The sequence below is a fragment of the Aethalodelphis obliquidens genome, unplaced genomic scaffold, assembly GCF_003676395.1.
Source record: "Aethalodelphis obliquidens isolate GAN/ISIS:26980383/991018 unplaced genomic scaffold, ASM367639v1 scaffold57, whole genome shotgun sequence".
NCBI lineage: Eukaryota > Metazoa > Chordata > Mammalia > Artiodactyla > Delphinidae > Aethalodelphis > Aethalodelphis obliquidens.
In genome coordinates this window covers 1,449,301-1,475,705 of record NW_020838001.1, presented here as the reverse complement: position 1 = coordinate 1,475,705, position 26,405 = coordinate 1,449,301, and the positions used below count along the sequence as shown (strand labels likewise).

Below are 26,405 nucleotides of genomic sequence, written 5' to 3'. Positions count from 1 at the left end.
CACAGAGCCAGAAGTCGCTGGTGTCAGACCCAACTGCTAGCTTCACGCAGAGCCGCCTGCGTTTGACGCGTCGACCTCTCACCCCGTGCGTGAGTGAGTTTCGGAGGGTTGTTTATTAGTGCAGCGAGACCACAGTCCATTCTCTCCCCACCAGCACTGCATTGTCATGCAAGCAGATTCTGATGACAGTCACCTAAGCCTTCACCAGCAGAAGGGGGGACGTAGGCGGGACAGCCGTGAGTCAGGCAGGTGGAGATGGCGGCCTCTGTCCACCCGGCGCTGTTTGCGCTTCGGCTCCAGGGAGCCCAGCTTCACCCCAGATCTCTGCCCTGCGCTGGCACCCAGTGCCCACCTGGGGCCCCGGAGCTGTCAGAGCACCTCCTGCCTGCTCGTGCGGCCTGGACCTCTGCTGTCAGCACCCCGCACCCTGTAGGCGGGAATCTGGCTCAAGCCGCCCGAGGGCCCGCTCCTCCCTCCCGTCTCCAGCCCCAGGCCTGACACGCTGGCCTCCAGACGCCCTTGGGTGCCTTCACCCGCCCGCTCCTGTCACGGCCCCCTCCCACCACTGCTCCTGAATCCCCCAAGGAGGCGCCTCTCCGCTGCTCCGCCCCTCCTCCTTCCTTGCAGCCGGCTCGGAGGACAGGTCTGATCGTGCGCCCTCCCAGGCAAGGCGCACGCGGCCCTGGGTGACGGGGACGGCGGCCCCGTTTCCTCTTTGAAGAGGCCGTCTGGGTCGTGAACAGTAAGGTTCTCCTCTTAGGCTGAGGGCCTGCACCCCTGGGGCGGCCCCTCCCGTGTCTGTGGTCCCAGCCTCCTGGGGTCCTCAGTGCACCTGGCCTGTCCCACGTCGGGGCCTGTGCCATGTCGGGGCTCCATGCCCTTGGCTCCGGCCCTCTGCTCCACCTCCATCTCTTCAGCTCCTGCCTCCCCAGGGTCATCCTTGGACCCCTTTCCCACCGTCCACAGAGCCACGCTCCTTCCTCGTGGCTCCCTCACAGGGGGGCCCGTCCTGCCCTGGCCGCTCGGGACCCCAGACGAGAGCTGGCAGAGTGGAGCCACGTGCTAGTTGCCGGCAGCCTGGCACGTGGTGCCTCGTGAATGTCAGTTTTCTTTCCCATTTCGTCTCCCGCTGCCTTGCCCTCCTCTCCCACCTGCCCCCCCGGGCCCGTGGTCCCCCGACCCAGTTCACTGTGAGCAGGGTGTCCTGTGCCCGGGCTTCCCCAGCATCGGCGGGAAGACACCTGGGGAGGAAGGTGCCTCAGGAAAGACAAGCACAGGCTTCAAAGGGGTTTAAGAGCTGGTTTCTGAAAAGGTTTTCTCTTTCTTTTTCTTTTGGCCATGCTGCGTGGCTCGCGGGATCTTAGTTCCCTGACCAGGGATCGAACCCGTACCCCCTGCACTGGGAGCGTGGAGTCCTAACCACTGGACCGCCAGGGAAGCCCCTGAGGAGGTTTTCTTCATGCAGTTCCCTCTTGGGGTCCTCTGGGCTCCACCTCCGTCTGCAGCCCTGCTGCTGCTCCAGGCCGCTGGCACACGGCTGCCGGGGGACTCAGCGACCCGTCTCCCCAGCTCCGTGGAGGAAAGTCGCCTGTGTGGCCATGATTGCTTCCTAAGAGGCCCTCCAAAGATCGATGCAGAAAGCTTTCTTTGGGACTTCAGCGGCAGTCTGGTCCTTTTTTGTCTGCAGGCATGCCAGCATAGAGAAATGCTAATGCTTAGAAAGATGAAAGGAAGACATGGTCATTGTGCAAAACCATCAGTCATAAGTGACTCTCACGTTGGTTGAATAAATACGTGTCACTCTGGTTACCCCTTTACAGGACGTCGTTGCCTGCTCCGATGTTTACCAGAAGTGATTTCAGCGTGTGGAGTATATTGAAGAAGTGCATTGGCTTGGTAAGTTCAGATGGACTCGTCTGAAGTGTGAATCTCACACGTTTTTAATTCCTGTGAATTTATTGCACTACTGGTAGTTTAAGAAGATGCGCTCTGCATAGTTATAAACAGCATGATGTAAAGATAGTAAGGCAGGAAAGGAACAAGTACAGGAGGGGAAAAGGTGGACAAAAGCTCAAGTATTAATACACAGTAGGACACCTTCTGTAGGTTAATCTCTTGACATAAGGAGGTTCAGATGGGTTTACACTTACCTTGGTGTTTCATGATGTGCTCGTAGCCAGCTGGCTTTGGATAATCCTCATGAACTGGGGGGCTTTGGTGGGGTTCCTGGCCACTCACCAAGGGACCGAGGCTCCGTGTCCCCCAGCCCACCCACCCTGGGCTGCAGGCAGAGTAACAGGAAAGATAGTTGGATACTTAGTGTCCAGAAGTCGTAGGCCTTTCCTTTTATGGTCTTTCCTGGCTGTGAGACTCGGGGCTGGTCCTTCTCAGGAGGGGAGAGCGCTGCCTTGAGCAGGCTGCAGCGTGCTCAGCCGCGGCCACGTCTGGTCACTCATCCTCGGGCTGCGTGAGCTACAAAAAATGCCTTCACTGCTTCTCGGGTGGTCTTCAGCCCAGTCTTCTAATGCATTTATTTTTTGTCATCTTTTTATCTTGAAATAACTTGAGGCTGCAGAACAGCGAGTCTTTACCCTTCACCCAGCCTTCTGTAATGGCAGCACCTCACGTGAGAACCACAGCACTCACTCTGGGCGTTACTGTTAACTGCAGCACGTACCTGACTGGGCTTTCTCCAGCTCTTCCACTGATGACTGTTTTGTTTTTTTTTTTAATTTATTTATTTTTACTTATTTTATTTTTGGCTGTGTTGGGTCTTCGTTGCTGCACACAGGCTTTCTCTAGTTGTGGCGAGCGGTGGGTTCTCTTGTTGCGGAGCACGGGCTCTAGGCGCAAGGGCTTCAGTAGTTGTGGCGCAGGGGCTCAGTAGCTGTGGCATGATGGCTCTAGAGCGCAGGGCTTAGTTGCTCCATGGCATGTGGGGTCTTCCTGGACCAGGGATCGAACCCGTGTCCCCTGCATTGGCAGGCGGATTCTTAACCACTGAGCCACCAGGGAAGCCCCCACCGATGACCTTTTATTAGGGGATGGTGTGTAGAAACCGAGACCTGGGTGCTGGATGTGCTCATGGCTCCTGGGGTGTCACTGCTCCAGGCCTCTCAGCAGACAGAGCTGGAAAACCTAGGAGTGCACACTGAGCCCTGCTTGCTCACACACGTGTACCTGTACACACCTGTGATCTTTGAAGTGACGCGTTCAGGATTGTTTCCTTTTAGCACCATCCTCTCCTGCGTTTCCGACTGTGTGCACAGTTCAGGTCTTCACAGAAGTGTCTGTCTGGGAGTGTGATGAGCTCGACAAGCCGCTCGGTCTTGACTCTTCAGAGGTCTAAACCCAAAGCCTCTTTTCAGCGGAGTGACATCATTGCATTGCGCTCCCCAAGGAACTGACCGTAGGCTGGATTCAGAGTAAGGCTGATGTAACACTCGGGGTTGGACGTCTGCATCTTGCTGGGTCGCACTGCCCCACTTCATGGCATCCATTCGCTGTCCCCCGTGAGCTGCTCATCTCTCCGGATGTACCTCCAGGGAGGTGACACACCTCTCTTCACTGCCCATCAGCTCATTGAAACAGCCACGGACTAGTGAACACGACAGTTCCCGACAGAGGTAGCCAGAATCTCCCGAAGACCCCTGCCCGTCACCAGCCCTCACCGCTGCCAGTCAGGGCTAATCATGCGTCCTCCGCCCCTCCACCTCCCCCCTCCTCCCCTGGTATTTTGAAGCAAATTCCAAACACCTTTTCATTTGTGGACATGTCTTATATATCACTAAAGGATAAGGATTCTTTTTAAACACAACCACAATACTATTATCCTACTTTTTTTTTTTTTTTTTTTTTTTTGCGGTACATGGGCCTCTCACTGCTGTGGCCTCTCCCACTGCGGAGCACAGGCTCCGGACGCGCAGGCTCAGCGGCCATGGCTCACGAGCCCAGCCGCTCCACGGCATGTGGGATCTTCCCGGACCGGGGCACGAACCCGCGTCTCCTGCATCGGCAGGCGGACTCTCAACCACTGCGCCACCAGGGAAGCCCCCTATTATCCTACTTTTGAAAGTAACATAATTCTTTAACATCATCACATACCCACTCTGTGTTCAAATTTCCAGTCGTCTGAGCGTGACTCTCCTGTGTGTGTTTTGCAGTCTGTGTGGGACTCATCTGGGTCCTTCCACCACAAGACCTTTCTGTTGCTCTTCTTCTGAATTTAAGAACTGCTGGTGCTTGGTGCCCAGACCCATTATCTCATCAGGAGTTGCAAATTGGAGCCAGGCTGATAACGATTGCCCTTCTTTCATTACCTGGAATATTTCTGTGATGAGAAAGTCCCCTCCTCTACTGTGAATGTGGTTTGCATAAGACAGTCGGGATCAATGAGTGATTCTCTATCAAGGTGTTCAAATGATGTCTTTGGTTCCCTGGCAGCAGAACTGGTCTAACCAACCAGCTCCCGGGGTTGGCCCTGCGCTGTGTCCAGTCACACTTGTCCGTCTCTGGCTGTAAGAGCCTCTTCAGGCTGGCCCGCGCTCCTTTACAAAAGATGCCTCTGCTCCTTCTGTACCTTTATTGTCCAGGGCGAGAGCGAGCTCAGGGCCACAGCTGGGCCCGCGGGAGGCTACTGGATTGGTCTTGTTTCTAGGTCTTTTCAGGGGAGAGAGTTAGGAGCTGTGTTTTGATTTGTTTCAACGATGCTTCAAATTCCACGCGACAGGATTTATCTAACCTCTTCTGTCTTCTGTCTGTGTCTCTATTCCGCCCAGTTTTTCACGGCACAGGAGATGATGGATTTAGCGCAGCATGTAGCTTGTGACCCGCTGCTGCGCCCACACCCGTGGCGGCTCAGGAGAGCACGTCTGTGGCATTTGTCGTCCTTGCCCCGGGGGTGAATCTTCAGTCCCTGTGCTTTAGTGCCTCTGGGTGATTGTGCCGCCAGGGAGGTGGTGTGGGTTCCTTTGTTTTGTTTTATTTGCGGTGTTTAGAGATGGCTTTTCTAAATTTAATTTTGGTTTAAAATTGTAAGTCCAGAGTCAAATCTCTCAGACAAGGTATATTCCAAGCGTTCAGCTTCCGTCCCCGTGCCCTCCCTGCAGTCTGGAGGTGACCATCAAAACACGTTCTGGTCCCCCTTCCCGCGTGTGGGAACGACGACTGCGTGACCTCCTCCCGTTCTTTAGGTGAACGGTCGGCTCCTCTCCACCTGTTTCCGCCCCACAGTGTAGCCACGAGGGCAGAGCTGCTGCTTGTTCTTTTGGTCACCGCGCTGCGCTGCCCCATAGTTGACTCACTGTGGCCCTGTGGTTGGATGTTTGCGTTGTTTCTGGCCTTTTGCTGTGTATTTGCTGGAGGAACTGTGGGTTAGGCTCCTGCACATGGGGCCACCGGACCAAAGGCTTGGTGGGGGGGGCATGGCTGCGTCCCCTCCTCTCCGGAGGCTGCCGCATTTTGCATTCCCACCGGCAGGTGTGGGTGGCCTGGGTCCCCCCAGCCTTGCCAACAGGCGGGGGTCAGAGGGTTGGGGCTTTGCCACTTGAGTTGGGTGTGCAGTGGAATCTCCATGTGCTTTCATTTCCTGTCTCCTGACGTGAGCGAGGCCAGCATCTTTCCTGGCTTTGGGCCGGCAGCATTTCTTTCCCTCCCCTCCCCCATCTCCTCTTCCCTCCCCCTCCTGTCCAGCCCCGGTCCTTCCTTGACAAAGCCAGCCCTGCGCTGCTCAGCCGTGCTCCTGGGAGGGGCCTCTGCCTTCGTGAAGTGCATTGGAGCCTCCTCCCTAGATGCCGGCTCCCTCGGCGCCCACTGCAGCATGGGTCCCCGAGCGTCTTCCCGGCCTCCCCCTGCACCGGGGGCTGCACACTTGCTCTGCCTGCACGGTACCTGAGAGCCGGCTGCGTTAGGGGGTCTCACTTGCCAGGCCGAGGAGTTTCCAAGTCACCCTGGGGTGACGGGTGGGAATGATGCTTTGGGACCATGGAGCTGGCGGTGGCATGAGGAGCACACAGGAGCAGGGTCGTCACTGGAGCTGGCGGCCTGGGGGTGCCTGCAGGCTCGTGTGCCGTGAGCGGGGGGCGGGCACAGTGCCCACGGGCATGTGTGCAGGCGGCTGTCTCCCAGGCCAGGCTCCCTGCAGGGCCTCTCCAGTCTCGTCCCATGCAGGCAACTGCGGCTGCAGGGAATGATGCTCGGAGCAGGGGCGGGTGCGGGGGCAGTGGTGTCTGGGCAAAGCCGCCGGTAGCGGTAGCGGTAGCGGTAGCGGTAGCGATAACGGTAACGGGTCCTCACCGGCTCCCCCTAGGAGCTGTCCAAGATCACGATGCCCATCGCCTTCAACGAGCCTCTGAGTTTCCTGCAACGGATCACGGAGTATATGGAGCACGTGTACCTCATCCACAAAGCCTCCTGCCAGCCCCAGCCCCTGGAAAGGATGCAGGTGGGCGGCGGGCTCCTTTCGGGGGGAGGGCCAGGCTGGGTGCAGCTCGGCTGCGTGCGGACCGTAGCTTTTAATGAACGTGACGCCATCAGCTTGCCCATGTGGTGGCAGGGACCCAGGCACCTCAGCAGTGGGACACCTGGGAGAAGGGCCAGTGCAGCTTGCACGGATGTTGGGGTGCTGTCCTGCCCCAAGGCCAAGGCATTTGTCGTGGGCACATTCCGTGCAGGCGTGGTCTCGGCTGCCTGGTGGTCGGGGCTGCAGGGCTGCAGCGGGTAGTGGCGCCGGCACTCGGCTCCTCTTGGCCCCTTTCAGCACCATCACCCCACGTGAGTGTGTGTGTGTGTGCGCGTGTGTATGCGCGTGTGTGTGCACGTGTGTGTGATGGACAGGGCCTGCGAGGTAGGCCCGGGCTGGGGGTGGAAGGTGGCAGAGTTCCTACTTTCCGTGGCTGTGAGGAAGTGGCGGGTGATAAGCAGCATTTCCCCGGAAGTTCTGCAGTTTCAAACGTGTTACAAGTGGGAGACTGAAAAGGCACCCGGGAGCGAGCGAGCGGGGCGCCCTCACCGCCCCGGCTCCCACACCTGATGGACAGCCGCCCCTCACCAGCCTGTGGTTGTTTCCAGTCTGTAGCGGCCTTTGCGGTTTCGGCTGTGGCTTCCCAGTGGGAGAGGACCGGCAAGCCGTTCAATCCGCTCTTGGGGGAAACGTACGAGTTAACCAGGTAAGGGGACAGGCCCTCGTGACCGTCTCATGCGTGAGGTGCTTCTGGCGACGGACAGGGGGGTTCCTTGTCCAGCATGGATTTCTCCAGGCTGATTGAATTGAGGGGTTTACTGCAGGTGGGAAGATGGTGCACGTACGAGAGCTGTTGTGTTAATGACATAACAGAAGCCTGGTGAAAAAACCGAGTTGCAAACGGAAGAACGCGTTAGGTTCAGGAACGGAGAGGGGATGCCCGGGAGCGTGCGGCGCGGGGTGTCGGATTGCTGGGTGCTCGTGTTTGGGCGTTCCTGCGAGGTGTGGTTTAAATTGCAGCATCTTTATACAACCAGTGGCGTGTTATGTGACTGATGCATCTTGGATTCAAAGAACCACACACTTCTGGTTCTTGGGTCCTTTATTGCATATGTGTTATTAATGGTTGAGTTTTTCCAATGGAGAGTAAATGATGGTGGGATTTGAGGATGTTGGACAGCTTAGAATGGGCACTCTTCAGGTTTGTAGAGTGTAAGCGAGTGGGTGGGGGTGTGTGTATCTGCACTGGTTTCCGACCATTTGGGGAGGAATTGTCATCTTAGTGATGCGGGCGGCTTGCACACACCTGCCCACACGTCACTTCCCAGGTTGGGAAAGCAACATTCATGTCAGTTTCAAATTCCACTGTTTCTGGCTTGTCCTGGATGGCTCAGCAGCGACCCCTTCTCCACACGCTGCTAGAGTGGGAATTCCCCCTGGGTTTTCAGTGTGGCTTAGAGGTCGGCTGGCACTGAGCGGTGGAGAAGCCGTTCTCCACATCTCAGTGCCCTTGAGAAAGCTGGACGAGTTGGGAGAAAGCGTGGTGTGTGCTGCTGGGGGGCTTTGTAAATGACAGGGGTTCCGCACGTGACCTTGGGCTGTGGCATCTCACAGCAAGCGGGGCCATAAGGCACAGCCCTTTCCTTTTAGAAGCGAGGAAGCTGAGACCCAGGCAAGGGAAAGGCTTGCCCCGAGGGTCACTCTTAAGGGGACACTTCTGTCTTGAATTCATGTGGAGTTTCCTCCTTTCTTAGATGTTTCTCTCGAGCAAAGGCTTCCTCCCTCCGGTTAGTTAGCTTTAGTCCAGGGTTCGAGCTTCTGACCTTATGTAGCTGCCAGATTATTATGAGCATTTTTGTTTATTAAAAGCATCATCGAACTATCTGAAAAGAAAAATCAAAGCGTAATATGATAAAAGTTGCAGACAAAGGAGAGTAAGCAGATGGATTAAAAGCGTACGAACCCGCCAAGATGCTGGATACAGAGTGACACCCCTCATTGTTCATCTTTTTTTTTTTTTTTTTTTTTGCGGTACGCGGGCCTCCCACTGCTGCGGCCTCTCCCGTTGTGGAGCACAGGCTCCGGATGCGCAGGCTCGTAGCCATGGTTCACAGGCCCAGCCGCTCCGCGGCATGTGGGATCTTCCTGGACCGGGGCACGAACCCACGTCCCCTGCATCGGCAGGCGGACTCTCAACCGCTGCGCCACCAGGGAAGCCCTGTTCATCTTTTTCATGAACGTAGTTCAGGGGTTGAACTATAGTTTCACAGGCTGATGGGAAACACTGACATTCTCTCTTAACTGTGTGTCGGGCCTTAACTTCTAGGTCACGCTTACGGTGTCTGCCGCATGCCACACGTGTGAGACGGAGCCGTCTTCCTGTTTGGGGGACAACATAACTAAGCCTGGCCATTCACCAGTGTCTTCTCATCCTTAGAGATTGCTCCTGGATAACTAAAAATAACACTTTCTTTTCTTAGACAAGTATTCATTTTGTAAATTACATACCTTGGTAGGCAACCTTTTTAAAATCTAATTTTTCAACTTTCCTTCCTTTGTAATGATTGGAAATTCTGATTCCAGTTAAGTTAGTAATTATGTGGTTGCGATTTTATAATTGTTAATGACTACAGCTGTAGGTGTATTCGGGGTTCTGGAACAATTAAAAACTGACATTTTTATTGAAAAAGAGAGTGTACTAAAAATCCTATTTCCTGGCCAGGAATATCTTGGGGCATAGGACATTTCATCACAGAAATGCCAGGAGCCTTGAAAGGAGGCTGGAAAGTCCTACTCTGGGTTTACTGGGCAGTGGGCATCCCTCGAGGACTAAGGTGACAGTTTGCTGTCAGTTCTCTGAGTTCACTGGTTCTGAGAGCTCCTTGTGCACCTGCGTGCAGGGCGGGAGGCCTCTCTGCACTGTCGCTTGTTCTGCGTGGTACTGACTTTGGCCCTGGAGGCACAGCGCGTGTGCGTGTGCGTGTGCTGTGTGTGCTGTGCGTGTGCTCTGCGTGTGCTCTGCGTGTGGTCAGTGTTAGGCCAAGTGTGACGTCAGGGAGCCGTGTCAGATATTTCTGCCACGTGTGACAGCACGCATGGTCCCCTTATCCCAGCGCCCCTTCCAGACGTGGAGGCCGGGTGGCCATGCGGTCCTGCAGCGCCACAAGCTCTGAGCTGCAGGCCTGCTGAGAGCGGGTTGGGCTGACCTTTCTGGGCTTTGTTGTCACTGATGAGGCCCTTTGACTGTCCCTCCTGCCCCCTCCTTTCTTTTCCTTGTTTTGTTCCCAGGGAAGACTTAGGGTTCAGATTCATATCCGAGCAGGTCAGCCACCACCCCCCCATCAGTGCATTTTACTCGGAGGGCCTCCATCAGGACTTCCTGTTTCACGGCTCCATCTACCCGAAGCTCAAGTTCTGGGGGAAGAGCGTGGAGGCGGAGCCGCGTGGCACCATCACGCTGGAGCTTCTCAAGTGAGTGGGCGGCCGTGCATCCAAAGGGAAATCCGTTTCCATTTAGGACGAAGGCGTCCTTCTGGTGGAGGGATCCTGCATGTTCTGCGGGCAGGGAGCCTTTCCAGCGGCAGGGACTTGCTCTAGGGAGGCTGGAGACCTCGTCGGCTGGCTGTTCCTGGGGGTCCTCCTCACATTTGACCGTGTTGGGTCCCGTCTTCTCTCCCCTGATCTCTGCGGTTCGGTCCCTGTTCGTGGTCATCACCTCCTGCTGCATGACAGCCCCAGCTCAGCAGTGTGAAACGGCACTGTCCTCCCCCGGTGTCTGGGGGCTGGAGGGCAGGGGCATCGTGGGTGGCTCTGCCGGGGTTCTGTGCGGGCGCAGCGGGAGGCCTCCTGAAGACAAGTGGGAGGAGCCTCTGCTCCTGCGTTCACTGTGCCGGCAGCTGGCAGGGGCCCTCGCTTCCTTGCCACCCTCTGCTCTGTACGGCTGTGCAGACGAGGCACTGGCATCCCCCAGAGCTGGGGCCCGGGGTGGTGGGCAGACCACCACCGGGACAGAACCTGCAGTGTCTTCTGTGACCTGACCTCAGAAGTGAACACAGCCCTATGTGCACGTGCTGCTGGCCACGCAGACCAGCCGTGGTTGAGTGTGCAGGGTGGGAGGCTGGGCTTGACCACCAGGAGGTGAGAAGGAAGGGGCCGTCTTCCAGGACGCCCGAGCACTGTTAAATCTGAATCTAAACGCACCCAATCCGGCGGTGATCAAAGACCCTCAAAGCAGAAACTGAGTCTCTAGCAACCGCCTGGCGCTGCAAACCCATCGCGGGCGGTCCAGGAAGAGGGGCGCAGCCGGCTCCCTGGGGTGTGAGCCTCGCTAACCGTAGCCCCCACGGGAAGCTTCTGATGTCATTGCACTTCGTGTGGCCCCGCCGGGCTGGAGGAGCGTGGTCTTCCCAGTACCCACCCCCCAACCCCTGCACCTCGGGGCAGATGAGGTCACCCAGGCACGGTGAGGGCGGCCCCTTCCTGGGGAGGGTGCCTGTCCTGTCTGTCCCGAGCTCTTGGCTTTCTCGGGTGAGGCATGGGGAAGTGAAAGGTCACAAACCTTGTCAATTAACACCTTCGGGTTCCTGGGAAATTCAAGGAATTCCAAATATTCATCACGAAATGCTTGTGCCTTGAGCTGGTTTTTGCCCTGAATTGTGGCTCTCTGAGGCAGCCTCCCTGAGACACACGCCTGGCCACATCTGCTCAGCACCCGTTTGTGGGGTCCACACGCAGGTCCCCAAATGGCCAGGGCCACGCGCTGGGGACCTCGCGGTTCCTGCAGGCTGGGGTGGAGGGGCTGTGCTGTTGAGGGCTTCACAGGAAACCTCTTGCCTTTGTCTCAGCCTTTTCTTGCTTATTAACTTGTCCTGACATTTAAGTAGAAAGCTTTTTTGCTGCTACAAAGGAGAGAAGAAGGACATTTCAAACGAATGCTAAAGAAGTCGCCCCTGTTCGGGGAGTTCAAAGCGGTGTTCTGTTCCTCTGCAGGTTTTAAGTCAATTACGGTTTGATTCTGTCTGGTGTTTTGCTTTTGAGGTCGCACAGCGTCTTTGCTTCGCTGGCCTCTGACTTGCTGTTCTCTGGCGTCTTTCAGACATAATGAAGCCTACACGTGGACCAACCCTACCTGCTGTGTCCACAACGTGATTATCGGGAAACTCTGGATAGAGCAGTACGGGACGGTGGAGATTGTAAACCACAGGTAATGGCCCCCGACAGTCGTGCAGCGGTCAAAGCCAGGGTGGCGGTGCAGCACCCAGAGCACCAGCTGGCACCCAGCCCGTGGTTGCACGCTGCTGTCGGCTTCTCCGGGCCCCTCCCTGGTCCCCCATGCCCCTTGGCCTCCAGACGGGCCTCACTGGCTGGGAGGCCCCACACGTGGTGGTGGTTGGATCTGATTCTGGTTGGCACTGATCGAAGTCATCATTACTGCTCTGTGTTGATATTTCTTTGTTTTTAGTCACAATAGTGAATTTATTTTGAAATTTTAAACTGCACTGAAGAATGGTGTGATTCCCTGATGAAAGTAGAGCGACCGTTCTCAAGTCTTGTCCACTGTCCAGTCTGTCAGACCTTCTAGGGGTTCCTGGCTGGTTGGCTTTGTTATGTCTGTTAAGATGTAATTTACATGTCATGAAATCCACCAGGAAAAGTGGATGCTTACATGGTTTTTAGTAAATCTACTGAGTTGTGCAACCATCGGCACAAGGAAGTGCTCGAAGCTTTCCATCCCCCGGAAAGACCCCTGTGCTGTCCACTGGTCCTGATGCTGCCCCGCCCTGGGCAGCCTCCGTCTGCCCACTCTCTCCCACCCTCCCTCCCTCTTTTCTCTCTCTCTCTCTTTCCTGGATGTTTCATGTCTACAACAGAAGCCTGTGTTTGTTTTCCCTGCAGAACTGGAGATAAGTGTGTGCTTCACTTTAAACCGTGTGGATTGTTTGGAAAAGAACTTCACAAAGTGGAAGGGTACATTCAAGACAAAAAGTAGGTCCGCGTGTGGGTTGGGCCACAGGGTGCCTGGACGGCGTGTGTGTCTCTGCAAAAGACATAGTTGTGCCGGTGACATCTGCCAGGGAGGACGAGTTATGACTCTTTCTTGTTTCGAAAAAGCATTTCATTACTGAGCACAGAAGGAGATAATGATGAATTTTAAGTGCACCGTTCAGGGTGGTGACTGATGGAGCCCAGCTTCCCCTTCTTTGAGGGTAAAAGATCTGGCTCTGTTTTCTTTTGATAAAATGGATGTGAGAAAGTTCAGCATTTTCACTGAGAGATAAAACTGCAGTTGTGCAAACAGGACTGAGATTTTAGAATTTGACCATGTGTTTCCTTCCCTCTCCTGGCGTCTGTAATGGTTGTCAGGCAAAACCCAAACCCGAGCTCGTGAGCATCGTTCTCATGTGACTCGTTCATTCCAATTTGGAAATTTGGGACTTTTAAAGTTTTTGTGAGCAGAGAAATGGCCACTAGTAATTTTAACAAATTGGGGGGGGGTCCCCCACGTTATGTGTTGGGTCTCAATTTCTCTCTCTCTCTTTTTTTTTCAATAAGTAACTTGGGCTGTATAACAGCCATAAGATTCCTTCCAGCTCCTGAAATACACACATTTTCGAGTAGAAAGAAGTTTCCAGTGTAAAGCAGTGGGTGCTTTTGTTCCATCCCACTCTACTGGGTACCAGAAATCACCTGTTCTAATTCCTTAAAATACCGTTAGACGTAAGACTCTGACCACTTCGCCCCTTGAAGTAAGCTAGGACCTGGTGTGTGGACTTCACGGGGCAGCATTCCTGTTAGTGGGAATAGCACTGACCCGCCCTGTGGTCAGCGCATCCACAGAAGCAGGCTGCGGGAGCAGACGCCCACCGGCACTCAGTGAGCCATGCCAGTCCTGTTCTGAGTTTCTGGTTTTCTGCCCTACGTTCGATGCTCTTTCCTAATGCTACGTCTCTTGGAGACAGAGAGTGTCTGCCAGGCTCTCTGCCGAGTGAGGTCTGGCCACATGTCCCTGCCTGCTGGCCCTCCCAGCACATCCCGTGGCGGGCGGGGCAGCCTTTCCAGGGAGCGCGTGGCCAACTGTATGCTCTCCCCCGAGGGAGACGTGAGAAAAAAAAACAAGGGCCCAACACGGTTGGCGCTGTTCCTTTGGAATCAGGCAGAGAGCTCTGGTGGCTGATCTGGAAAGATCTGTCGAGGTTATTACGAAATGAAAGATGTGGGCAGACAGTGACGGGGTATCTGACTTGAGGTTACAAAGATAAAGCAGAGACCACATCAGCTGAACGTGGGGAGGGTTGTTTATGTGGTTTATAGAAAAAGGGCTGCAGGACACACAGTACATAAAAATGTAACGTATTTCAAAACTAACAATCGGGCGCGTAGGGTGTTACATGTAATAGCGTCGAACGCTCGTTCTCACAGCGTCTCGTCTCCTGCGGCCCGTCTTTCGCCCTTCAGGCTTTCGTACCTTCATTTTCTCTTTTCTGCTTTTGTGAAGGAATGTGAATAGTTAGTCTCAAAAGCCACGGGTAAGAGATGCTAAAATGAAACTTTCCATCTTTGCATTTACACCCAGCAACATCCCTAAAATTTATAAGAAGACATGCCAGAACGAGAATTTGTTCCATGGTCACAGTTAAGGTGCTGCACGTTTAGATGAACGGTTTATAATTGTTAACTGGTAACTTGGTTTTAAAAAATTCCGTTTGACTACAGCAAAAAGAAGCTCTTTATGATCTATGGCAAATGGACGGAGTGTTTGTGGGGCCTGGACCCCGCTGCGTACGAGTCCTTTAAGAAGCAGGAGAGGAGAACCGATCCCCTGCGGAAGACAAAGCTGGTGAGTGGCTCTGTGCGGCGTCCCCCGCGGGGGTGGGGGGGGTGGGAGGGGTGGAGCCTGGCCGGGCCTGCCGCTTGCGGGGGACACAGCGCCTTTGTGGCCCCGGCTGCAGAGGGAGAATCACAGAACCTGTCTCTCAAGCAAAGCTGCTTGTCTTCTGATTCTGGACGGGGGCGGAGTCCACCTGTGTCCCAGTTGCGCCTCTACCCGCCCGAGCCTGGCGGAAGCAGAGGACACCTCCATTTTCCTCTGGATACTTCTCTCTTTTTGTGGCCACACTGCGAGGCACGCGGGATCTAGTTCCCCGACCAGGGATTGAACCCGGGCCCCTGCACTGGGAGCACAGGGTCTTAGACCACTGGACCGCCAGGGAAGTCCCTCTTCTGGATACTTCTTCGTAAACCTCCTGTTTCCCTGCACCGTGTGAGCTTAGACCCATTAAACGAGCAAGTGGATGTCACTTCTGCGTTTCTAGTTCTGAGTACCAGGTAACATACCCAATATTTGGAAAGTTTTCACAAGGATACTTTCCCCTTGGAACTTTGGAATACTGATTTTCTTTTTTTATAATTTATTTATTTTTGCTGTGTTGGGTCTTCGTTTCTGTGGGAGGGCTTTCTCTAGTTGCGGCAAGCGGGGGCCACTCTTCATTGCGGTGTGCGGGCCTCTCACTATCGCGGCCTCTCTTGTTGTGGAGCACAGGCTCCAGACGCGCAGGCTCAGTAGTTGTGGCGCACGGGCCTAGTTGCTCCGCGGCATGTGGGATCTTCCCGGACCGGGGCTCGAACCCGTGTCCCCTGCATTGGCAGGCAGATTCTCAACCACTGCGCCACCAGGGAAGCCCTGGAATACAGATTTTCTTAAGACTAGTTCTTCTTGAGCTTAAAACTAGAAGTGATAGTTCAAAAGAGGTGTCACATTTTTCTAGATGATAAATTAGACTGTACCAAACCCCAGGTGTTCATAACAAAATGTTCAGCTGCCACTGCGATCGATAGTGCTTTTTGTTTGTTTGCTTGGCCATGCCACGTGGCATGTGGCATGTGGGATCTTAGTTCCCTGACCAGGGATTGAACCTGTGCCCCTGCAGTGGAAGCGCAGAGTCTTAACCGCTAGACTGCCAGGGAAGTCTCCTGTTAGTGTTTTTTATATTGTGATATTTCATGGGTGCTATTAGACATCGTTTCTAATAATGCTCTTTTAAACTAAAAAAAAAAAAGTAAAGTTCCATTTAAAGACCATACAGTGGAACGTTCGCTCCACTTAGTGGTGTGTTTTAACGCGTCAGCTTGGCTTTGTCGCCCCTTAGGGAGCCTCGCAAGGAGGGAGCGTTTTGTGGGTACTTGTCACTGAGCTGTGTCTTTATTTCGCTTCGGGCACCAAAGCACATAGCCTGCGGGTGGCGAGGCCTCCAAGGTTGTGCTTCTCGCGGTTTAAGTGTCTCGCTTCACAGCTGCCTGAATAACCACCCTGCTCTTCCCGTTCGTCCCGTTGATTTTGAAAAAGAAGTAGCAGTTGCACCTTTTTATTGAGACGTGATCCCCAGTCTAGAAACGCTAAAACACTCTGAAATCACCAAGTGCGAACCCCGTCTCAACTGAGCAGAAGCGCAGCTCGTGGGGGAATAACCCTCTGGGAGAGGCATCCTCAGCTTCCTTAGGAGGTGTTGCCCCGTCCAGTCACACCCAGAAGGCTGTGCGGGCACCCCCCACAAGGAGGGCGGTGCCTGGCTGCTGTCTCGGGGGCTCTGGGCGGGGCTGGAGGGGCTCTGGGAGCACCGAGATGCTGTGTCTTTCAGGACGACTGCCCCGAGAAGGCCGACGGTGATGCGGTGGACGCCGTGCCGGAGGCTCAGGAGACGGTGCAGGTCATTCCGGGCAGCAAGCTACTCTGGAGGGTCAACACCCGGCCCCCCAACTCTGCCCAGGTCCGCGCCCCCCGCCCCAGCCAGGCCCCCCAGCCGTCCACCGTCACCCGAGGGACTCCCTGCCCTCCAAGCCCTGACCCCGACACATCAGCACTCTGTGCACACATCACAGTACCCGGGTTACACTGCAAGCCCTCAGAGCCTATACCGGCTGCGTCTTACCAGAAGGGTTTCCAAACCCGTTTCGAGAGATTATTTTTCTGACTCGTCAGTTTAGGTGCTTAAATGCATTTTGATGTTTGTTTTTGAAAATTGCGCTTATGATTTGCATTACATATAATGAATTTATTAAATGTAATGCAAAATTATAAGTACAATTATAATTAAATATAATTTAATTATAATAAATATAATAAATTTATTATATTTACAGTAATGTATACTATGTAAAAATAATTATAACTATAACACATGTAATAAATTATATTTTATTTTAATATATTATCAGTTATATGTTAGTTATATATAAAATACATACACAACATGCTCTAAGATTTTTTATTGTATTGCCACATCCTGTAAGCAAAGCACAGCAGGTGCAAAGTAAAGGAAACAACAGAACATTCGTCAGTCAGTGCGTTACCTCCGCACAGCCACTGTTACAATTTTAGCGGAGGGCAAGCTAGTCAGTACGTTACCTCAGCACAGCCACTGTTACAATTTTAGTGGAGTACAAGCTAGTATAAAGTAATAGCAAAAAAAGCTCATGTTTAAAAATAACACTCATCCCTTTGGTTCAGTGAGCATCTACTGAGTCGGTGCGGGTGGGCCCAGGTCACCGGGAGCAGAGCCCAAGGACAGGGCAGGAGAGGACCCCGCCCACACAGCAGAGCCACCGGCCTGATGGGCTGGGGGCGGGCCTCCTGGGCCCTGGCGACCTGGAGCAGGACCTGGGGGGGGGGGGGGGGGGGGGGGCGTGGCCATCCAGCTGCTTTCCGGCAGGGGAGCGGCTGGGCCCGAGCCCCACTGCTCCTGTGAGTGATGTGGGGTTGTTTGGGCAGCGAGGGGACCAGGTGGGCCCCTCTGGCCACTTGTGGAGATAGACTTCAGGGGCCAGAGCGGGAGGGAGGCCAGGTGGGAGGCGGGTCCCCAGGTCCGGGCTGTCGGGAGGCAGAGGCTGGGGAGCCGTGGGCGCAGCAGCCCCCCCCCGGAGGAGCTGAGCCGGAGACTCCCGTCCGGCCCCCAGGATGTGAGAAAGCAGATGTGCGGGTGGGACGTCAGGGTGAGGGCCTGGGTGCCCCGCGTGGGGGCGGAGGGGAGGGGCCCCAGGCGAGTGCGTGTCAGGGCAGGGAAGGAGCCCCGGCCCCGGTGACCTTGACAGCAGTGTCTCCAGGGAGCCGGTGACACTTGGCCGCTCTGAAGGGGTTTAGAGTGTCGGTGGCCTCCGACTGTGAAGAGTGCACAGAGAAGAGTGCCATTTATAGTAATGATTTCTGTGCCTGCTCCTCCAGATGTATAATTTCACGAGCTTCACGGTTAGCCTCAATGAACTGGAGACGGGCATGGAGAAGATCCTGGCCCCCACCGACTGCCGGCTGCGCCCTGACATCCGAGGCATGGAGAACGGCAACATGGGTGCGTGGCCCTGGCTGAGTGGGCGGGCGCTGGAAGGGAACGCGTCACACTTCACGTCTTGTAGATCGTGCTTCTCAAACCGTCTGTGGGGAAAGAGTTAAAAAATTTCTAGTTTGCTGCAGCCCAGTTCTTCTCTAAATAAAATAAGATTGAATTACTAGGAAAATTAAATGAAAAAGAATCCGTGCAAAATGCAAGTACCCTGTTTTCTTATTAGGTTCAACAGACAGTAAGATTACATTTCAGAAGCTGCACACATTGTTATTTAAAAGTCGCTTGGCTGGAGGGCCCCCCGCCACATGCCCGCCCAGGCCCGAGGCCCCTCTGCCTGCCAGGCTGGGCCGCACTGGGGTCTGCTCTGGCGTCCGGACCTGGCCGTGCGCCTGTGCACTCGTGCCTGGGTTTGGTTTCCCGCTGACGGCCTTTACTGTCTGTGGTTTGCTAACCCACGTGTGACTTTTCATCTGGGGTCGGGTGTGAGGGGTGCCCCGGCATCTGCTCTCTCAGCCCTCAGCTCTGCCTGTCACCCTGAGCCCTGACCCAGTCCCCTGTGCTTGCACCCAGATCTGGCGAGCCAGGAGAAGGAACGGCTGGAGGAGAAGCAGCGGGAGGCCCGGAGGGAGCGGGCCAGGGAGGAGGCCGAGTGGCAGACGAGGTGAGACGCCTGGTGGCCTCGAGGGCGAGGAAGCGGGGAGGGGGCCGCACACCCACCGGGGCTCAGCAGAAGCTCCCCTGTGTCCCATAAGATGGTGGCTGGCAGCTCTGGGCTGCGTGTAAACTGATGTGTGATGTGATGGTGCCTGATGAGAGGGGCCGTGATCCCAGGGGGAAGAAAAGACCAACGACCGTGTCTTGTCTACTGGCCTCCTGACCGCCTGCTCTGTGTCGCAGGTGGTTTCACCGAGGCAGTAACCCGTACACTGGGACCCCCGACTGGCTGTACGTGGGGGGCTACTTTGAGAGGGATTTCTCAGGCTGCCCAGACATCTACTGAGAGACCGGACCGGCCCCCGGCCCCGGAGACCCGAGAGGCTAGACTCCACCAAGTGGCTGCTCTGAGCTCCGGTCACAGCAGAAGCCGGCTTTCTAACGGCTGTGCGTGGAGGTGGCTCCGTCCTGGTTGAGGATTTAATTCTAACCAACTTTGGATTGCCAAACGTTTTCCTACTGTTGCAGTCTCTTCATAAAGCTTCACTTGGGATCATCATGTTTCCATTAAGGTTTGAAAAGGAAAATTCTTTACAGTTCCCTTTTATGTGACTGAACCAGAGCTGGGGCTGGTGTAGCTTACAGCACCCTCTTAATTACAAAAGTTGTAAATAAAGGAAGTACCAGGACGGGGTCCACATTCCTCCTTATAACGCGGTGGCAGAGTGTTTCTGAAAGTATTTTAAATTTGAACCAGTAACAGGAAAAGATGGATCTGGAAAAAAGTCCCACCAAGAGCTTTATAACGGCCAGGAATTGCTTTCTAGATACAGTAACGCAAAAGTGAAGATTTTCAAAGCATCTGATTGAATGAAATGAAAAGTTGTCAGAGTCTGTATTTTTGACCAGTCTTCAATAATGTAAAGATTACTTTTGATATTTAAGTTCAAACTACTTGAATAATATTTTGCTGAAGAGCACGATAGGCATTAACGTCACGTGTACACTGTCCAAAATGAAGCATTACCATGACAACCGAGGGTGGCCAGAAACCTTGACAAAAAGTCCCCAGACAGCTCCCAACCCCTACAGGTTTGGGAGCCCGCCTCTGGCCCCCAGGGCTCCCCTGTCATTGCAGGCCACACCCACGTCACAGAGTGAGTCTCTCACGACAGTTGGCCTGTCCCTGCAGCACCTGTGCTCCTGTCCTGCATGTGTGAAATACGAGGGACCCGCCTCTGGGGGCACCGAGGCGGGGGGTCCTAGCAGTCTGCTTCCAGTGGTGTCATTACCGTGTGTGTCCATCTCTGCACACATCTGCACCAGTGACTGTTTACTTTCTGTAGAGAAGCCAACGCCACCGGTCGTCGCAGAGCTCTTTGAATTGAAGACAATCTGCGGTGTGCACAGACGCACACCTGCATGCGCACGCGCACACGCACGCACCTGTATGCAGTGGTGGGTTCTCAGTGAGAGGGTGTCGGCATTTTGTGTCCCAGCTTCAAAATCACGTTTGTAATTAAAACACTTTTAAAAGCAAATCGTTGCTCTGAAGGCTTGGTTCTGTAGCTTCGGAAACCCGAGGCGCGGTATCGGGGTCGAATCCCAGCGCACTTGCTCAATGGGACGCGAGCTGGGCCGCCGGCGACACACGGAAGCCCCCGAGGATGTGATCTTGACGTTATGCAGAGAGGAGATTGTGACACACCCGGTCGTTAGGATGTGGGGAGTCCTGTGCCTCTGGTCGGGAGGTGGCGGCGGTGGCCTCCTTGCCCAGGGAGCGTGGGGGGGACCCAGGACGCATTTAGAACAACAGTGTTTAGGGCAGTTTGACAACCTCCGTGGACTAACCCATTTGTCACCACCTCCAATAATTTACCATAAGGTTTGCATCTCTAGGTCCTCCCTGAGGTCAGATTCCACGTGGCCCCAGTAGCTGCTTCCTTCGCACCCGATTCAAGAGTCAAAGGACAAAGGGCAGGACGGCCGATGACCTCAAAGCATGGCCGTCGTGACCCTTTAACCACTGTGTCCACAGATGCTGACACCGACCAAAGCTGCCCCCTCACCTTGGCTGCCGTGACACACTGGGATGCTGGGTGTTTCTCTCTAATAAAGAGTTTTTCAGTGGAATTTGCTTTTTAAAGGATGACCTCCCACGACCGATGTGTGTGGCCCGTGTGGAAAGTGGTGGCCTTGTCGTTGGCCCCCAGTTTGTGACTGTGGCTTTGAGATAGGGCCCGGGTGCTTTTTAGAGCAGTCTTGTAACTCAGGATGTCCTTGTGGGATGAAAAGTAGAGCACACTTTACCCGAAGAACTTCACATTTTGATTTTGCTCCCCCTTGAAGGTAGGATCCAGTCACATGTCCATCGATTCAGTGCACGTTTACTGAGAGCCACTGGAGAGTTAGCCGCACAGACGTCTCAGAGCATGTTTCATGGAAGAGAGAAACGTTACGTGCACGCCGGTGCTGGCTAGATTTAACAGGCCACCTGCTGTTGGCGACCAATGGTCGTGCCTGGGTCTCTGTGCCACACAGGTCCGTGCCAGGAGTGGTACTGCTCTCCCTGGCGGGGTCAAGGGTCAGGGCATCCCCAGCACTGGCTGGCCGGCTGCGGGCCCCGGTCGTGAGAAGGCATCGGAGAAGCGGGCCCCGGCCCTCACGGGCATCACCGCGTTTGGCCACTCTGGGCTGCCGCGAAAGCCAGGACCCTCCGGGGTATAGCATGGTGGCTCTGGAAGGGGTGAAACGAGGGTGCCAGGCGGACCTCTCAGCCTCCACAGGGAAACGGAAGCCGGCAGTGGCCCCAGGCAGGGCCCCTGAGGAGCAGCCCCGATGGTTTTCTTGGCCACAGTCAACATTTCATAGTCTGTCTCCAAGGACGATGCTTGGGCTCGTGGAAGGATCTTCCCGAAACACGGGGAGAACCCAGTACAGCGCCGATGGCCTCCGGGCGCCCGGGCCGATGCTGCCGGCCACTTGTGCCAATGAGCGTGGAGCTGTCCAGCTGGAGGCGTTGCCATCTGCTTGCTGGGTCCTCGTCAGGACCTGAGGCCAGGAAATCAGAACAGGACGAGAGAAGGGCCGGGCATCTCCCGCGAGCCAGCCAGCCCTCCGGGTCGCCCCAGCAAGAAGCTTCCTCTCAGGACACCTGCTCCCGGGAAAAGGTGCTGCCCGCGGAGCCGGGGATCTACAGGTCTGGCAAGTCTCACGTATCCACCAAGAACAATGAAATGAAGACATCGTTTAAAATGCTAATAAGCTTCCAAAAATCGGAAGCGAGAATAGCCCTCCTCCTGTCTACCCTTGCGTGCTAGAAGGCGAGGGCACTGCTCCGTGAAGCCTCGCGTCCTGTGTGGAGTAATCGGCCCTGCAGGAGAGTTCAGTCAATAGACAGTTCCTACTGGTCCTGGCTTCATCTTCCAAAGGATCTTCCTATGTCCAAAGTGGGTGCGAAGATTGGGGTCCCCTGACGAAAGGGCCTGTCGCCAGACCTGCAGGACGTCAAGTGGTGTTTCCCTCAGTGCACGTCAGCTTTGGGCCTATCTTGTACGTTCTCAGTGTCGGTTTCTTCGCAAAGTGAAAATGCCATTTTGGTATTTCTCGGTACAAGTTTCCTGGACTGTCAGCCCTCAACTGGATGCACTGCTCCATTCCGTCTTTGTGAACCAGCCACCCTGGGCCAAATGTCTGGTGAAGGGCTACTTGGTCTCTGCAGAGGGTGACAGCGCACAGACAGGGGCCTTCCTCCATTGTCCCACGAACACTGTTCGTCCTATCCGTGCAGCACGAGAACGTCAGGCGAGAAAACACGTAGTGAAACGGATTTATTGTTATAATTTTATAATACGTAATAACTGTCAATATTCTTCTATATAAACAGAATCAACCATTCTCAGATTTTTGGGGAGGCCTGGACGGATCTGTGGAGATAAATGTTAAACCCTAGCCCTGAATAGAGATTCTTTGCGAATGGGTGGTAGTTGACATTTGTTTTGCACTGAACAATTTTTCACTGTCTGCTGCTCTGGCCTCTCTGGCGAGGACTGCAAAGCAGCTGTGGATGTGTCCTTGAGACCAGGCGTCAGACGTTTGGCCTGTGTGTTCTTTAGGGTGGCCCAGTTAACGGATTGTTTCAGAAAACTGCTTGTTACAGCGAAGAGGGGGCTCAGGGGCACATGAGGTGGATGAAGGGGTCTGGGTTCTCTGGGCAGCGAGGAGCTCTGATGGACTCTCTTCCCTCCTGGGGGTTGGAGCCTGTTGCTGGAAGCAACGGAATGCCCAGAACACAGTGTTTGCTTGACTCAGAGGTCCCTGTGCCCGACCTGCTGCCCTAGGTGCCCAGCAGCTGTGCGCTTCCCAGGAGGGTGAGCTGAGAGGAGGTGGTGATCCCAGTAGCCATGGTGGCTCCTGGCAGAGGGACAGACTGTCCACACGACTTTAATGTCCTGGGAATGCCCAGGTGCATAGATGTGGGGCTCCACCATGGCCATGGTGTCTGACTGTGGGGACCACAGAGCATCAGCCCTGCCAGAGCCGGGGCCTGGTGTCCTGGGTGCTTAATCTCCACAATTACCATCCAGTCTGACCCATCGAGGAGGAAGGGGAGGCGCAGGAAGGTGGGCTTGCCTGAGGTTTCAGAGCAGGTAAGTAGAGGACATGGAATTCAAACCTTGACATACAGTGAAACTCACCCTTGTGTGCAGTTGACAGATTCATACCATCTTGTAACCATCAACGCAATCAACATATATAGTTTAATGGCAAGGTTCAAGTGGGAAAGGACTGTCTTTTCAACGAATGGTGTTGGGAAAACTGGATATTTACATGCCAAAGAACAGAATTGATCCTGCCCTCACACCATATACAAAAATCAACTCAGAAGGGATCAGAGAGCTAAACAACAAAACTCTCAGAAGAAAATATAGAGCACAGAGTTCACAACTTTGGACTTGGGAATTATTTCTTGGATATAACACCAAAGGCACAGGCAACAAGAAAAAAAAACCCAGACAAGTTGGACTTTATGAAAATTTAAACACATTTTGTGCATCAGACACTAGCATCAGAGTAAAAAGGCAATGGGAGAAAATATTTGCAAATCAAACATCTGATAGCAGATTAATATCTAGAATATATAGAGAACTCCTAAAACTCAATAACAAAAAAAAAAACCTGATTCAAAAATAGGCAAAGGACTTGAATAAACATTTTTCCGAAGGAGATGCACCAATGGCCAATAAGCATGTGAAAACACGCTCAGCATCATTAATCATCAGAGAAATGAAAAAGCTACAACGAGGGCTTCCCTGGCGGTGCAGTGGTTGAGAGTCCACCTGCCGATGCAGGCGACACGGGTTCGTGCCCCGGTCCGGGAAGGTCCCACATGCCGCGGAGTGACTGGGCCCGTGAGCCGTGGCCGCTGAGCCTGCGTGTCCGGAGCCTGTGCTCCGCAACGGGAGAGGCCACAACAGTGAGAGGCGTGCATACCGCAAAAAAAAAAAAAAAAAAGCTACAACGAGATACCACCTCATACCCATTAGGATGGCTAGTATTAAAAAAAAAAAAAAAACAAAACCCAAAAAATCCAGAAAACAAGAAGTTTGGGCAAGGATGTAGAGAAACAGGAACCCTTGTGCACTGTTGGTAGGAATAAAATGATACAGCCACTGTGGCAAACAGTATGGCGGTTCCTCAAAAAATTAATAATAGAATTACCATATGATCCAGCAATTCCATTTCTGAGTATTTGCCCCCAAAAATTGAAAGTAGGGCCTTGAAGCAATATTGGTTCAGTCATGTTCATAGCAGCATTATTCACAATAGCTGAATCGTGGAAACAACCCAGGCATCCACGCACTGATGAATGGATAAGCAAAATGGGGGGTAGACGTACATACAGCGGAAGATTATTCAGCCTTTAAAAGGAAGGAAATTCTGACATGTGCTACAGCACAGATAAAACTCGAGGATATTATGCTAAGTGGAAAAAGCTAGTCACAGAAAGACAAGTACTGCCCAATTTCATATATAGGAGGTACTGAGGGTAGTCAGACTCATAGGGACAGAAGGTAGAATGGTGCTGGGGTCGGGGACAGAGCGGGTGGGGAGTCAGTGTTAATGCAGACAGTTTCAGTTTTACAAAATGAAAAGTCTGAAGATGGATGGTGGTGAAGGCTTCACAGCATTATGAATGTGTTTACTACCACTGAACTGTACATTTAAAGATGATTAGGATGGTAAATTTTCTGTTACGTGTTATTTTACCACAATAAAAACAAATTGGAAAAAAAAAACCAGTGGTCGCCAGGGGTTACGGAAGAGGGAGGGAAGGACAAGGCAAAGCACAGAGGATTTTCAGGGTAGGGAAGATGCTCTGTATGATGCTATAATGGACACATGTCACTAAGCATTTGTCTGACCCGTGGATTCAAGACAAAGCATGAACCCTGATGTAAACTCTGGACCCTTGGGGACATGATGTGTCCACGTAGGAGCATGGATTGTAGCAAACACACCGCTCTGGTGGGGATGCGGATGGCAGGGATGTGGATGGTGAGGAAGCCTGTGGGGTTGTGTGGGAACGCTATACTTTCTGCTCAGTTTTGGTGTGAACCTAAAATTGCTCTAAAAAAGAAAATCTATTGTTAAACAAAGAAAAAGAAAACAACAAAAGCACCTGCCAAACTGTTTTCTCAAGTGGCCGTGTGCCATTTTGTATTTCCAACACCAAAGACTCCACAGCACTTAGTATTGTCAATTTTCTTTTTTTTTTAGCCATTCTAATAGGTGTGTTTTAATTTGCGTTTTCCTTATGAATAATGCCGTCCACCACCCTTTCCTGCATGTCAGGTCACCTGTACACCTCCTTATGAGATGTTTGGGCGCGTCCTTGCCAGCTTCCTTGTTGCCACCCCTGTGCCCACAGTCGCTGCACCCCCTGCCTTTCACCTGAGGGAGGCACTGAGGCTCAGGGAGACGGGCTGGGTTCACAGAGCCCACGCTGGGGTGGGCGCTCTGACTGGCCTCCACGATGCCCGTCTACCTGTAGCTTGTTTCCTTACTGTAGATTTTTCATGGAAACGAGTGAAAGTGTATAAAGCTTTGTTTTTGAGCCCTCCCAGGGCACAGGCTTCCTTGGCTCGGGGAGAGGAAAGGTGCATTTGGGGCCCCTCTGAGGTCACTGCAGATGGGAAGCACCATCTCCAGGTTCTGGAAGGTTGGCTTCCCTGTGGCCTCTGGGGGAAGCTTTTTAACTTTTCAAGACTTTGGACAAGTAACACCTGCCTGCTGGCCCCTTCTCAGGGAAGCCAGATTGGTTTTCTTACTGTTTTCTTGCCTGGTTTCCCAAGGCCCAGGACGGTATTGCTGCGGGGGTGGTGACCGTGGTCACAGGTCACAGAATTGCTTCACGTTCGCCGTTCCCACCGCTTTGGTCTCTGGAATCCTCTAGTTTCTCAAAAGTGATCAAGAACCCCACAGAGCTTTTGTGTTATGTGAGTTTTATGTATGGATATTTACCACATTATACATTTTAAAATAAATATTAACTAATTTAAAAATAACAAACGCATTTTCTTACTAACACAAATAATATTTTTAAATGAAAAACAGCTCGATTTTCTGTAACAAAACAAAATTAGTGAATCTTTAGATCACAAAAGAATGGATACAGAACTTGTGGTATTCCATCCATAAGAATATTATACAGGAGTTAAAATAGATGGGTTAGAGCTACATGTGTCAACATGAATAAAAAAACAATGTTGCATAAAAGAATACTTTTCACTTTTATACCTTTCATAAAAAGCTTAAAAACAAATTTTACGCACACACACATTGATAGTACATCAAGCACGCCTGGAGCAGGGAGTCACATGTTACTGTCAGTGTGGGGCTGGGAGGGCACATTGCTCCCGGTGTGTGTGTGCTGCTCTGCAGAAATGTACAGAGGT

The 26,405-nt window shown here is 53.4% G+C and overlaps 1 protein-coding gene across 5 annotated transcripts in view; it reads left to right on the top strand.

Moving 5' to 3' along the window:
- The window catches only part of OSBPL2 (oxysterol binding protein like 2), a 45,199-nt gene extending 21,752 nt beyond the window's left edge, over positions 1 to 23,447 (top strand). For 3 of the 5 annotated variants that reach the window (XM_027086812.1, XM_027086810.1, XM_027086814.1), the window contains 11 exons: positions 1,821 to 1,896; positions 6,308 to 6,442; positions 7,069 to 7,166; positions 9,749 to 9,931; positions 11,556 to 11,663; positions 12,356 to 12,445; positions 14,174 to 14,297; positions 16,096 to 16,224; positions 17,676 to 17,799; positions 18,364 to 18,454; positions 18,691 to 19,988. In XM_027086812.1, the coding sequence (XP_026942613.1) occupies positions 1,821 to 1,896; positions 6,308 to 6,442; positions 7,069 to 7,166; positions 9,749 to 9,931; positions 11,556 to 11,663; positions 12,356 to 12,445; positions 14,174 to 14,297; positions 16,096 to 16,224; positions 17,676 to 17,799; positions 18,364 to 18,454; positions 18,691 to 18,793 (1,261 nt within the window). In that variant the 3' untranslated portion in view covers positions 18,794 to 19,988. Of the gene's footprint in view, positions 1 to 1,820; positions 1,897 to 6,307; positions 6,443 to 7,068; positions 7,167 to 9,748; positions 9,932 to 11,555; positions 11,664 to 12,355; positions 12,446 to 14,173; positions 14,298 to 16,095; positions 16,225 to 17,675; positions 17,800 to 18,363; positions 18,455 to 18,690; positions 19,989 to 20,346 lie in introns of those variants that run through there. The other 2 variants (XR_003428649.1, XM_027086813.1) reach the window with 2 other exon arrangements.
- Positions 23,448 to 26,405: the final 2,958 nt, after the last annotated feature.